The sequence below is a fragment of the Myripristis murdjan genome, chromosome 20 (genome assembly GCF_902150065.1).
Source record: "Myripristis murdjan chromosome 20, fMyrMur1.1, whole genome shotgun sequence".
Classification (NCBI taxonomy): Eukaryota; Metazoa; Chordata; class Actinopteri; order Holocentriformes; family Holocentridae; genus Myripristis; species Myripristis murdjan.
The window spans coordinates 13,924,540-13,939,354 of record NC_043999.1 but is presented as its reverse complement, the minus strand read 5'-3'; the positions used below and the strand labels follow the sequence as shown (position 1 = coordinate 13,939,354).

Genomic DNA, 14,815 nt, shown 5'->3' with positions numbered 1-14,815 from the left:
AAAGGTTACAGAGCTCATACTAGCATATACACCCCCCTCCTCCTCCCCCATCCCGCTCAATACAATCTCCCCTAAACACCACAGACACAGATGGCTCAATCAATTACCATATCTATGATCAATAAGACTCTTTTCATCTCACCGCCACCTTTCATCCATACTCACCTCATTTCAAATGCCCCACTCACTCCCACAGAGGCTTAAACCAATCATATGTCTGATGAGCGTGTCCATTTTTTTTTGTTTACTTCCAGTTACTTGTAATCTACACGTTAAAAACTTGTCTATAGATAAACAAGTGTTTCAGTAAAAACATTAAAAAAAAGACAAGTACATCGGTAAGCTCAAGAGGGATATTTCTATTTCTTGCTAACACTCTTAAGCCTTGACTATACATGAGATAAGCACCTTCACAGGGTGTCTATAGTGTTACAACAGGTAGAGAGCAAAATCCATCGGGGTGTATTCACAATGCCTGAAGAGTAAGTGTCAAACTCAGTGTTAGGGTTTCAGAGAGTGGTCAGCATCACAGTGTAAGAACCTAACAAGGTATATTACTAGCCTCTACAATGTTTGTGCATCTTGAATACACCCCAAAAATTCCAGTTTTGGACCATTCAGCTTATATCATTTCAACCTACAGCATGTGATTGTGTGTAGGCTTGTGTGTGTGTGTGTGTGTGTGTGTGTGTGTGTGTGTGTGTGTGTTTTCAGCAATGTGTGACAACCTGTGATTGTGAAACAGTGGGCATTCGTTCAGGTGAAAGTGTCATTGACTGACTGATTGTGTGCGAGTGTGTCTTAAGTGATTGTTTTGTTTGTAAGGTGTGTTTGTGCGTATCCTGAGCGAGTGTTAATCGGACCAATCGTTTTCCTCCAACTCGGAGTCGTCCTCAGAGTCAGAGTACTCCACAGCAATGCGTCGGGACAGGATGGTGGCTACGTCGTTGCCAACCGGCTCCCTCTTGGCCTGCTGCTCCTGCTGCTCCTGCACCTTCTTCAGCTGGATGCCTGCAGGTACAAGGACTCATTTTTAATTGACAGAATGGTTCCTAAAGTGACCTAGCCACCAAGGGACTCCAAATAAAACGAGGGGTAGCATCATGTTATTTTTATTTCCTTGGTGAGATATTTGTATGAAAAGAAAATGCTTAACACCATTTGGATCATAGGTATTGTTTCACACTTGTGTGCTAAATCATATATCATATGTCTGAATAATAGCTTTGAAGTCACAACACCCCCTGAATGCCAATCAAATAAATGCACATTGCCTCTCAACCTGCAACACCGTCAACTATGATGATGACAGTTTCAAATTGGTGATGTGGCACGTGACACTGATTTAACAATATAATAAGATCAAAAGATCAAAAGAGCCTTGCCAGACTCCGCAGATTCAATTTGACATGAAAGGTTTGGGTTTAGGGTTTTTTTCCCGATTTACCAAATTTCCCCTCAGGATCAATGAAGTATCTCTGATTCTGATTCTGATAAACTGGCTTAGACTCACAAGCTCAAAAATATAAATATGGCAGAAGTAACACTGCCTGAACCTTGTTTTCCAGCATGTCTCCGTTGGTATGGAGGTTGTTACCCATTTAGAGAACATTAATAATATTTTGCTGGTTAACTTCAGTTTGAAAGTACCAAGAAGGATGATTGTCTTGCAAAGTTACAGCACATACGATCACACATCCACATGCTCACAGCTCTTACCCATGCGTATGGCCGCCAGCAGATCACTGCGGGCGTCGCTGACTGGCGGGGCCTCAGCAGGTGCAGAGGCCATCTTGGGGACGGTGGAGTGGGAGGCACCAGCTGGAAGGAGCGGAGGTGGAGGGCCAGGAGGAGGTGGGGCTGCCAGGGGTCCAGCTACAGGTGGTGGAGGTGGGGCATAACCTCCAGCGCTGGTTATTGGACCAGGAGGAGGAAGTGGGCCTCCAGGAGGTGTGGCAAAGGCAGTCTGGGCTGAAGGGATTAGAGGGGCGGGGGGAGGAGGAGGAGGACCAGTGTTGGCGTATCCATCCATACTGCAGGAGACGAAATGAGAGACAGTTTTAATCATCAAGTGCAAAGTTAAATTAATATATGGATAGTAATGAACAATATATTAATTAACAAATAAATGTCATTGTCACATCGACAGTGGACAAGATTTGACAAAGAAATATATACTGTCCACCAGGTGGCAGCACCTGCCCATAGTTCACAAGAACTATTCAAGCCTGAGCTTTTGTCGAGTCACTCACTATTCAAACCACAGTATAGTAAAGCAGGCAGATCATTTACAGTACATAACCCAACATTAAGATGACATTCACTTCAAACATGAAAAAGCCTCTTTAATTTGTGAAGCAGACCTGATGATTTAAAGACTATCTAGTGATGGTCTCTTTACATTAATAGAATTTCGTAAATTAGCTAAACATCTGTCACATGGATTAGTTAGGTAATCTTTTTAAGTTATCCTGGGATTTAGGCGTTGTGCCTAAATTTACTCTTCTTCTTTTGATCCTTACTACTGTTTGATTGTTGTTTCGGTGATCAAGGAGTGTACATTTATTCTACTACTGCCCTCAAGTTGCTCTGGATATGTGTCACCCTGCTGACTAAAATGTAAATGTGAATAAGTTTAAATAAAATGAAACTTAAATTAACCCGGTGGGAACACTGAAACAAATGGGGCAGAAAATTATGACAAGATACAGCAAAAACAGCAATATTCAAAATTTACACTAACTAATATTAAGTAGAAATGTATGGGTAAAAGGATGACACAATTTGGATTGTATTAGGAGGAAGTGCAAAAGTGTGCATGTGCTTAGATGTGTGTATGTACCATTCCTGAGTGTCTGGCCGTGTGTGTGTGTGTGTGTCTGTGAATGTGTTTACCTGTAGTCCACAGGTGGGAGGGACATGGAGCCGCCATTCATGGTCTCAGTTGGCGGAGGAGGGGGCGGGACCTGGTGGTGGGCACGTCCCAGTGTCCCGCCCTGATAGGCCATGGCCCTGCCCCTGTAGTCGTGTTCGTTTCCAAGAGTGACGTGCCCTGCGGCCATCTGGGCAGCCAGGACGCTGGGTGGAGGGCCGGAATAGGTGTGGGCGTGGCCAGCGTGGTTCATGGCATTGGGGTAGTGGTGTTGATCAGCACTGTGACCCCTGAGAGTCAAAGCAGAAAATTAAAATACAGAAGTAACACTGAACATTTATTTATAGGTGCTCCACTTGTAAATTTGTTATCAGAATCAAACTATGCTTATCTCCTTACCCATAATATGCCACATAACAAGGCAGAGGGAAATATAGTGACATAAATGTTCACTAGTGTGTGTGTGTGTTGGCACTGTTTGCCAACCTGTTTTCTGGTGACATGGAGCCCTCAGATGAAGCCCCGCGATCTCGATGTATGGTGTGACGATGGTCTGGCCTCAGCTCTTTATCCAGAGCCATCATATTCCACTCCTGCCGACGGTTCCTCGCCTTGCGGACCTTCTTCACCTCCCTCTGTAACGTCCCATCGACACAACGCTTCTGCTCCTGAGAGAGACGGAGGACATTTAGGCTATTCTACTTGGTTTGGCTCAAACTGCACACCATTTTTTACACTCAGTGTAGGCAAATGGTGTGATGAAAAAATATTTCTGATTGCCTATATTTAAATTTTCCTGCCTTGGTCTGGTCCTTCTACCTTTATATTTATTCCGAAAACAAGCAAACAAAAAAATTATGTTGCCTTAAACATAACCAATCACTTCCTGTGCAGCACAGGATCTCCTGGGAAACTTATAGTTGTTGAAAAGAGCAAATTTTCATGAACTGGGCAGATGTGTTATCAATCGGCAATTGTGTGTCATAAAATGACATGACATTTGTTGCAGATTATTTCTTTACAGCTGTCTGTGGTGCTGCATAATATGTGTTCTTCTAAGGACAATCTGGGAATGAAGGCAATTACACTGTGGAGTAGGCATTTGTGTTTTGTGTGGTATGTATGGTGCTGAAGGATGTTTGACACTAAGTGCTTGATAGCACTATTTGGCCACTAACTCTGTTACACCTCAATAAAAGTCTAGGCTTGTGAAGATAATTTTTCACTCGGCCAAAAAAAGAATACCATCCATCACAAGCTGGCAGGCAAGTAAAATCTCCAAATTTGATCACATCATACTGTAATGGTATATAAAACTACAGCATATTCTATGAGCTCTTCAGAGATTGATTTGTACCTTCTGCTTCCTCTTCTCTTTCCTCTTGTCCTCTGTGTCCTGCAGCATCTTTTCCTTCCACAGGTCAAAGAAGTAGGAAGGGTCGGTATAGAACTTGAGCCCTTCCTTGTGGTCATCCCTGCAGAAACAGACACAAAATAAGTTACGCAGGCCCACATACAACTTTCTACTGGAAACCATAAACAACACAGGCAATGCTTTGTCCCTTTTTAGGCAGAGTGAAAGGACAGAGCTTTTTTGACATAGTGCATCTGTGTGGAAAGATAAAGCTGGGGATAAAATATGTGCAGCTATGAATATTGCAACAGTGGAGGAGGCCTGATGGAAGAACATGGGTAAAATTATGAAATAGTCAGTAGGCATCCTGCTGTCCTACTACCATAAATGGAAATGACGGGATGAAAAAGGGGAGAGACATGGAGATAGACAGAAATACTGGAGGGAAAGAGACAGAGAAATGCACTATGTGGTGTGTTGCTCTGTGAGTTGAGCATGGCATTACAGTCAGGGTTCATGGTTAGATTCCCACTGGGTCCCAACATTGCTAAATATATATGCATCATGGTATTCAGTCATGATAGCAGAAGACACATTGGATAAAAGCATCCATCAAATGTCAAATGCTACAGCCAGCTGCTTAAATTTTACATTAAAAAACGATCTCCTTTACTCTGTTTGAGTTCCATGCCTGCATAAATGAAAGCTCCATAATTTCTTTTTGAATATCTGCAAGATGCTCAGGATAATAGCCAATATCTGATTGAAATCCTTACACACAAAGTCATCTAAACTAAACTAGATGGGGCCATATCAAATAAGTGTAATGTAGTGAAAGACGAAGACTTGAGTCAAATGCAAATTGCTAATTTATTTTCCAGTATTTACATGATATAATTCCGCGTTACATTTACAATTTACCTCGCATAGAAATGTGCCCACGTTTGTTTAATTTGTGCTCTCATCCAAAGAAAATGTGCCCACAACTAAATAGACTGGCCTTGCAGCTGGTTTACACTGAATTCAGTGACTTCATGCACTTAGGATCCCCTTCTTACTTAACTTATCTCCATAATGCAACTCAATATCAAAAGACACCTCAATCAAAGAACTCCAACTACACAGATGGCTGCTGTCAGCTTATCCATTAAATTGTGGCCATGTTTTCTTTTGATAAGAGTACAAATTTGTTAAAACATGGGCACAACTTTATGAATTTGAGAGCTTGAAATGTCAAATTGAGAGCACAAAAAGTAAACTGAGCACACAAATTAGGATTTTGTGACCTTAATTTTGTGGGCGAGATTTAGGATTTCATTTGCACAAAATAAAATAAAAAAGGATCCATGGCCTCTGGGGCTCCATACTGTCCCACTGCGGCTCCACAGAAAACCTTCTGTAGTGTCAGGTGCCATAACATGAGCGTGTCATGTGTTTGTTTTCATTGTAAAAGAAATTCAATACATGTTCAAAGACTGCACTTGAGGAAGAGGAAACTCAGGACCAATGTACAGAGCCAACTCTCACATTGTGGCACTGTGTTATATACATACCATTCACCCACAATGATACTAAAATTACAAATGGAGGTATTTGTGTTTGCATGAGTTTGTGTGTGTGTGTGTGTGTGTGTGTGTGTGTGTATCGATGAGTCCAACCTGTAAGGTGAGAGGATGTTGAGTGGCGGAGGCTTGTCGCTCAGATTGTACATCTCTCTGACAGGGTTGGGCACACTGCTCTTGGACACCACCTGCTGGTCCTGAGTGGTAGAGCTCTTGAAGGCTTTCCTCATGTTGATGTCCTGCAGAGAAACTGTGGAGACAGGAAGAGAGCAACTGATTGATCAGTCTATACAGTGACGGAATGAAAGAAAGACAAAGAGAGAAAGAAAGATTCAAAGGGTGTCAATACAGTGTTGGAAAGAAATGAACCCATAAAACCTTGTATCGACAAAATGTTCAGGAACTAGGAAAAACAGACTTATTTCCAACTTGACCACAACACATTCTTGAGTTTATCCAGTGGGCTCTGAAACATTTTCAGAAACCCAAGGATTGCAAAATGTTTTCAACCCACAGAGGAACATTGAATCCTTCAACTATAGTTAAACACTAAGACTGGAGTCAAAGGGTTTTGTCATGGCAACGGCAACATGAGGATGTTTTCAGGCCTTTAATACTTTGTAACCTTAGCCCTCTATTTTAACCATGCACAGTGCAGAGTGCTACATTGTTTTGCAATGTGAAAACAGCTGGACGGTCTCATCTATTCCAAAGTTCAAGGCTGAAAAACTTTATTTGTCCATGAATGAGCAATTTGCTTCAAGAGCGCACAAAACAGGAGAGTGATAAACACAACACTGCACAGCACTGGGCAGCTGAGCACTGCGTCCTGCCTTTGTTGTGACAGTGAGATGATGAGTGATGACTTGCTCTGCCTTTTTCATCTGACCTCTGACCTCTGACCCACCTTCCTCCACAGTGGAGTCCAGCTGGGTGACCTTGACGGCCAATCGGTCAATGCGGTCCTGGAGAGAGTTGGCACGCAGGTAGAATGTGTTGGCCTCATTAAACAGCTCACCAAATATGTCCTCTGCATGTTTACCTGGAGAGGAAGAGGTAGATAGCAGCAGAGGAAGAAAGACAGCCAAGGAAGGCGGCAGAGAAACAGAGGGAATTGGAGAAAAAGTAACAGGTCATGAGAAGGACACTGTAACCATTATCTGGAGCCAAGTAAAGCACCAGAGAGGCTGAAGTGCAATCAATAAAATGGTAATGTGACACAACGTGAAATCAGTCTTTGAGTCTCTGCAGGAAATGGTGCATTATACAACTCTACTTAGAAACTGAAACTGATCACAGTCCTCATTATTAAGTGAAATTTAGCCTGTATCACACAATATGACCTTATGTGTATGATGTCCTGTATATACTGTATATTACTCTATGTAACCTATGACAGAAAACAAACCTGAACTGAAATATGCTACATTGTGATACCAGTAATATAACACTGTTAATACATTTATAGGGGACAGCAGTAACCTTAAAGTCTCATGGCAAGAGGGGGGCTCCCCTCTTGTTAAAAGCCCCAGACTGTCTGGAAAAATCTAGGCAAGGAAAGTGAATGAGGAAGGATCTCCTTTCCCTAAACAAATACCTTGTGTGCCTTTGAGCAAGGTACACAACCCCATTACTCCAGTGGAGCTATAAAGAATGTGTGCTGATAGAGGAATCTGGTTCAGAAAAATCCTTTCCTGGATAAATAAAGGTTCAAAAACCCATTTGGAGTCGCATCAATACAGTGCTCTAATAACAATGTTTATGAATAGAGCACTGGGAGTGTGAAAAGTTGGTCCAGCAAACCCACACACACGCACCCACGCGCACACACATACACACACATCAAGGGTTATTTCTGTCCCTCCTGCTGACAGGAAGGCTGCAGGAAAAATATTTAGAGGAAGGAGGAAGCACCGGTCTGGCATGCTAAGCTCCATCAAGTCTGACCTCTTCAGGGATCTGACGGTCCACACACACACACACACACACACACACACACACACACACACACACACACACACACACACACACACACATGTGCATGTACATGCTCTCAAAAACATGCACAGTGTCTGTAGTTTGTATATGTGCCCCTCCAGGCCTCTGTGAGCATTTATATTTAAACCACACAGCTGCTTTTGAAAGACCCACTCCCACGGCAGGAACTCAGCACAATGTGAGAGAGAGAGAGAGAGAGAGAGAGAGAGAGAGAGAGAGAGAGAGAGATGGTACAGTTGCAGACAAGTGAGTGAAGGGTAACAGGGAAAATTACAACATTGAACACTGTGCACTGTTGATGGGTTGTGGAACAGTGGCGACAGACTGGAAGATGGATGCCTTGTGCTGTAATCATTTTGCTTAACAAAGTTACAGCATAACAATCAATTTTTAACAGTTGTACACACAAAACATTTAATGCAAAGCCATTCACACACGCACACACACACACACGCTCTCTCACATACAGCTGCCTAGATGAGTTTGTTCTCAGAGGACTATCTAAAAAGGATTACATTTCCAGCCTTCATGTTCTGGTGTGACGCCACTGTAAGCTTGCTGCTAGCCCAGTGACCCCAGGCTCCGTAACCATGGCAACGCTAAAAATCAATCACAGCTTCGGGATTAATGATGAGAGCATGTGATCCTGTCATGCTACAAAGAGGCCACACACAGCACAGGAAGCCGTCATAATGAAGTGCATGAGGATGCTGTCTGAACAGAGAGGGCCCAGCAAGTGCTCACCGCAAAAACAAAATATCTATTCCGGACTTTTCCTGAACATGTTTATACAGTTTTTCATGTTGCTTCAGAAGTGTGTGATTAGTAAAAGGAGCAAGGAGGCTTTGAGCAGCTGTTTTATGTGTGTGTATGTGTGTTAGTCTTACTCAGGCTGCTGAGCTGGCGGATGATGGCAGAAAGCGTGTTGTTCATCACACACTCCAACTCACTGCCGATACCATCAGGGAGCTCCCCTCGGCACAGGTGACGGGGCTCGATGTTCCTCTTTACCAGCGGCATGGTGAGGCTGCGCACCGACTCACACACACTGTAGGGAAACCCAGGGGACACACACAGGAACTGTTTTAGACGTTGGTAATGTGTGTATAATACAACAGTGAGTGGCACGGTGACATAGTAGTTTAGTTATTTGTTGAATCACTGAGCATTCACCTTACCCATATGTCCTTGAGCAAGGCACTAAATCCCTACCAGCTGCAGACACACAAACTGCCATACACACTAAAGGGAATGACAGGGAATATTAATACTCTGTTGTGGGTATTGGTACTATGTTTAAAAAACACATACTTTTGGACAGCTTCATGTATAAAGTACAAATAGGCACAAGGTTAGACAGACTGCCCTTCAGCTGCCCTTCAGGCTAGACACACACACACACACACACACACACACACACACAGAAAGGGACAGACAACACACACACAGCGAGACAGGTGACAAATTACAAAAGAAAACTCTTATGTGATCCTTGGCATGTTGACAACAGGGTTGTGAGTGCCGTATAATGAACTGGTTTGAATTATCTGTCATGCCTTATGGGGCAATTTACACCAACATGAACACACAACCTATTGAGAGGTGGTTTCTATGCACATGAGTAGACTCTTGTAGAATTAGACAATACTGCTGTTAACAGTGAATGAAAAAACAAAATGATTTCATAAGGATTATAATAATGTAAACTATATGCCACAAGTCCCTGCAACCATTTTGGTCAGCAACTGTCACCCTAAATCGACTCACTTAGAAAATTCAACCATCAAAGCTTCCACCATCGTCATCCCCAATAACCATCAGCAAAACAGCTTTAATGGATCATAGCATACATTCTAAAACTGTCTTGAACATTGGATGTGAGGCCATTATTCCACAAGAAGTTAAAAAAAAAACATGGTGATTAGCTGACAGGGTTAGAAAAAGCTGCTTTGGATTACCTATAGGTGTACAGTGACTGAAATGACAGCAGTTTATGTTATTTTTACTCAAATCAAATCACTATCGAACCACTGACCACAGGACCATATGTATGCACTCATTTGCATATAAACACACACTATGAAGATTAATTTTAACAATTTATTTCTGCGTACCTGGTCCAATGGACCTGTTCCATGACAAAGGAATTCACCAAAGTCTATTAAAGAGCTCACAGAACCCTGTTTTCAACTTGTCATGTATCCCTCAATCACCAAGAGTTTTCCTTTAATTTATCACACATCTGTATCTGTAGATATGTGCAGACATAGAGGAAGCTTAGCTGGACCAGTGACTAGAGAAACATGACCATAGCCAGAAGAGGGACCCTGGCGAACAGCAGAGAGATTAAGGCATTAGGAAAAGAAGATACAGCTTGCCAGCTAATCCCAGGCCTGCCTGTCACTGGTCCAGCTGGAACTCACACACAAACACAGATTCATGGATATGGTTAGATCAGCACCAAAAAAAGAAGCAGAAAAAATAATGGGCCAAACTCAGACAAGCAGGAGTCTCTACTGGAGCTGAATGGGAGTGCTGTGCCTAAAAACAAATCCTGATATCCTGAGACAATGATGTGTAAAAGTGCAGCCGTGGAAGAAGCCAACACAGTCATCACTTCCTGCAATGAACAAATATGCCTTGATAGGTTTTACAGTTTGGTTGGATACACAAACACTGGATCCAACCTACACACACAATCTCTCTCTCTGAATGCACACATGAACACATGCACATACACATTGCAGCTCGTGTCTCTATAAAACACTGATTGGTTCTGACTGGACAGTCTGAATGCTCTGCAGCTCAGAGTACTATGGTTGATGACTGAATGACAGAGAATCCCATGGTGCATCGGAGCGGCCATCTTATCGGGGCTTCTTCCTGTTTCCTGTTTTTGTGGCCTCCACCCGGCTCCTGTTTCCTGGTTCTCCCTGTGTCACATCTTTTCTTCCTGCCCAAACACTTGATCAGAACAATACGGATACAGCTCAAAAGGCAACTGGAAGGACATACACACAGACATGCACAAACCTTTCCAAACAACTTGCACACAATTGGCCAGGCCTGCAAAATCAAAAGATGCACTCTTAATTACAATTCCAGCGCTTTCCAGTGCATGAATCCTTACTTTACTCAGTGGACCTGCACAATAGTATCTACATCTAAAACCTCAAAGGAAAGCAAGCTGGAAAGACCCATAGCTGTCAGGTATAATGCATTTTTCATTGACTCTTCAAACCATGGATGCATTCAACATTTGTCCATCAGGAATTTGAATTACAGATGGACATTAAGTCGTTTTATAGCCTTCTTATGCTACCTGACAGGCTCAAAATACATGTAAATATGAAGCTATCAGTCATCCTATAAAGAACAAAGACAATTTTCTCTTTGAGACCCAATAAATCAGAGTGTTAGCACAGCTAGTACTGTCTCATAGGTGTCTCAACAGGGAACTATGGTAATTACCGACCGTGACAGAAAGAAATGGACACTTCTGTTCACCGAGGGCAATCCCCACCAGCAGAGTCCTCATCTGGCCCCACTTTTTTCAGCTAGCTACCCCCTGCAAAACCCAACAGCCCCACGCCAATAAGGCACAACAAAGGGAGAATTACATCATCATCTGCTGCCACAAAGCATGCTGAATACAGCCAATTAGGCCCAACCTTATTGCAGTAGCACTTCTACTATGTAGCAGCCTACGTAAGGCTTTTGGAAACACTGTTCTTGTGGCATAAGAGGTGATGCAAATGTTTTTGCTTACTGTCTGCCTCGCTGGCACGACAATCACATCAATGAGGCGAAATAATGAGGGGCAGAGGGAGGAGGGGAGGGCCTTGTCTGTTTGTGAGAAACAGGAGGAAAGTAGAGGAGGAGGAGGGTGCATGTGTGAGACACCAAGTAGGATAAGATAGGGTGTGTGTGTGTGTGTGTGTGTGTGTGAGAGAGAGAGAGAGAGAGAGAGAGAGAGAGAGAGAGAGAGAGAGAGAGAGAGAGAGAGAGAGAGACAGTGAGAGTGAGGTTGTTTGTGTGTGACACTGTGGCAGACAAGTGTGTGTGGCTGAGGGAGAGAGTGTATTGGGTGGGGGGAGGGGGAAACCGGGACCTCGGGGAAGCCACTGAAAGGTTCCTGGGACAATAGAGCTCCGTTCACACGGCAACAGCGCGAGTGCTCCAATGCATGCACCCCCCCCCCATCCCTCCCTCCCCACCCATCCTCCTCGACCTTCTTTAAGGCCCCCTGTACTCTTCCCATGAAAGCATAGAGAGCACTTCTCCTCCTCCCTCCTCCACTCACTTCAGGAGAGAGAGGGAGGGAGCAGAGGGACTAGTAAAGCCTAAACATTTCAGTCACTCTGCCAGGCAAAGGCTGAATCTAAACCCATCTCACTGAATGTGTCGCGCACAGCACCAGAACAGAGCGCATTAGCTCCGTCATGCATATGGTGGCAAACATATATTCTCACTCTCAAAAGCCCTGTTTTCTCTCACCCTCCCTTTCTCTCTGTCTCTCACTGTCACACCCACGTTTGCTCACTCATATTATTACACCCCACATGCATACTTGCCTCGCGGGTGAGCTCACACACATGCTCGCAAACACACACACTCACACCAGGTAGCCTCTCAGATGTCCCATTACCAGCATGTAAACAGTACCATCAGCAACAAAGATGTCCTTTGAAGCCTAGAGGAGAGACATTCTGGCTACATCCAGGAGGAAATACACTTCCCTCTGTCTCCGTCAAGAAGACGCCCACCAACACACACACATACACAAACACACACATGCACTGATAGAGGAGGCTTTTACTACAGATGTGAGAACTCCATTAAGGTCTGAAAGGGGAGACATTATCAATTTATGAGCTGAGTACAGCTTCTTGTGTTGCTGGCTGCTTTGCTCGTCCTGCTGTTATGAATAATGCAAGGTGGATTACGTCAGGTCACACTGCCCTAAATATGACGTAAAAATTACTGCTGTGACAGTCTGACCAGGAACAACTCCTTTATCCAGGGTCACCTGTGCTAAAAACGTATGCATTGAGGGCACTCTGGATAAAAGCATCTGCAGAAGAGCATACTATAATTGTTATAGAGCAGGTCAGCAGAAATATAACTTTGGCCTTCTTATAAGAAACCATCAAAACATAATACCTGCTCAGATAACCTGGTTGCAGTGCATTTATGTATTCAAACCTTACATCAGGTTGCCATAAGCCTAAATATTGGTATAGGTAATATCTCTGCAATAGAATCACACTAAACTACATTTATTTACTTTCAGCAGTGTTGGTTTGCATTTTTAAAGAGCTTAAGTTACAAAATCCACCACTTTCCTATTTTATTATGCTCTAAATTCCCAATTTATCCACTAAGTCACACACACCCACTTCCTTTCTCTCTCTCTCTCTCTCTTCAATAAGCACACACACACACAGACAGAGAGAGAGAGAGACAGAAAGACAGAGAGAGAGAGAGAGAGAGAGAGAGAGAGAGAGAGAGAGAGAGAGAGAAACATACACAGGCGTGGGCACGCACGAACACAACACTCACGCAAAAAAAAGACACAACTAATTGCGAGAGCGATCAATCAGTGTTCCGCACCGTCGCTTCCCGTTACTGATGGACTGACCCACATCTGTTTATCTGTCTCCGCTCCCGTAATTTTATGCCGGTTAAAACCTAAAACATAACCACACATTTCTGGGTCTGGAAGCGTAACAAAATGAATTTACACACCGACTTTACAACCAATGTCAGTTATCTGGCCACAGTCTTAAAAGTTACCCGGTACAGAGAACAATATTTAACGTTAAAGCTTTAAAAATAAATCTCGGCAACGGGGTGTCGGTTGACTCTCCTCTCTCGGGGTCCACTCCAACTGCTGACCACTTGGTAAGCTAGCTAATGTCCAGTGGTCGACTTCTTACTTTGGACAAATAAAGCAACGGTCATCGTAAATTTAGCATTTCTCAGTTGTGAAAGCGTGCTATTTGCTGCTGTAAAATAAAGGCTGAAAATCCCTCACCAGCACTTGAAATATTAGACGAATTCAGTCCGTCCGCATGTCCCGTTAGATACTTCTATTAGCTCTGCCATCCTGTGTCCCCAAGCCCGTCTGGCTACTCCGAAAAAAAAAATCCTTGGAAGGGGCGGAACCCGTTGGTCATATCCGCCAATCAGCGTTCCAAAACGGGGATTTAACACGTGATAGACGTTCTCAGAGACCAATAGAATTGCTCAAAAGAGATGAATGGCAGGGAGAATTCCCGTCTCCACCGCGATGTTGGGAATGGGAAGGGCGGGGCTAGCGCTGGGTGTAGATGAAGAGCTTACACTGGGGTTTACGCAACCGGCGCATCCCCATCCCTTGTCAGCGTTTGGGGCTTAAAAGAAACACATTTTTGGGGTCTTATGGATTTAGTTAACACGCAGTATAATTTAAATGAAGCCCAACAGCTGAGTGCCAAGAGCTGGAGGGAGTTTTGAGGCGTTAATGACACGTGGCAGACAGTGATGTTGGGAATAAACTGGGGTTGCATGCATTGTATAACAGACTGAAATAGCTGGGCTAGTGGAGTGAGTTCAGTGCGAGGACTTGTTACTATACATAGACCTGTGCTTAATGCCCAGGTGTGTTTGTTGACAAAAAAAAAAAAAAAAAAGAAAAGAAAGAAAGAAAGAAAGAAAGAAAGAAAAAGAAAAAAGAAAAAAGAAAAGAAAAACTCAAAACTCAAAACTGAAATGTCTACATCAGAAAACACAAGAGAAGCAGGCTTTGGGCTTTGTCCCATAGACAGGGTTCAGTCCATCAGAGAGGAAGAGGATGGAAAGATTGTTTCATTATTGAAAATGCAGTTCTATTCCTGGAAAAGAGGAAAGTAGTCCTCTGCATTTGTTATACAGGGAAGTGTGGCTGGTTGACATATCATTGATTTATCCATGCATACCAAAGCACACACACACAGACATGGCTATGTTATGAAATGGGGTACAGTTTAGACAGAGGATGGAATTATA

At 43.4% G+C, this 14,815-nt stretch overlaps 1 protein-coding gene across 1 annotated transcript; it reads right to left on the bottom strand.

The window, feature by feature from the left end:
* Positions 1-233: 233 nt before the first annotated feature.
* On the bottom strand, positions 234-13,931 carry wasf3b (WASP family member 3b). The gene is made up of 9 exons (XM_030078888.1): positions 13,824-13,931; positions 8,674-8,834; positions 6,696-6,830; positions 5,885-6,038; positions 4,230-4,347; positions 3,359-3,540; positions 2,896-3,162; positions 1,720-2,033; positions 234-1,011 (listed from the first exon to the last, which is right to left on the bottom strand). Exons 2-9 carry the CDS (start codon positions 8,804-8,806, stop codon positions 854-856), a joined length of 1,461 nt encoding a protein of 486 aa, XP_029934748.1. The 5' UTR covers positions 8,807-8,834; positions 13,824-13,931; the 3' UTR covers positions 234-853.
* Between the last annotated feature and the right edge of the window lie 884 nt (positions 13,932-14,815).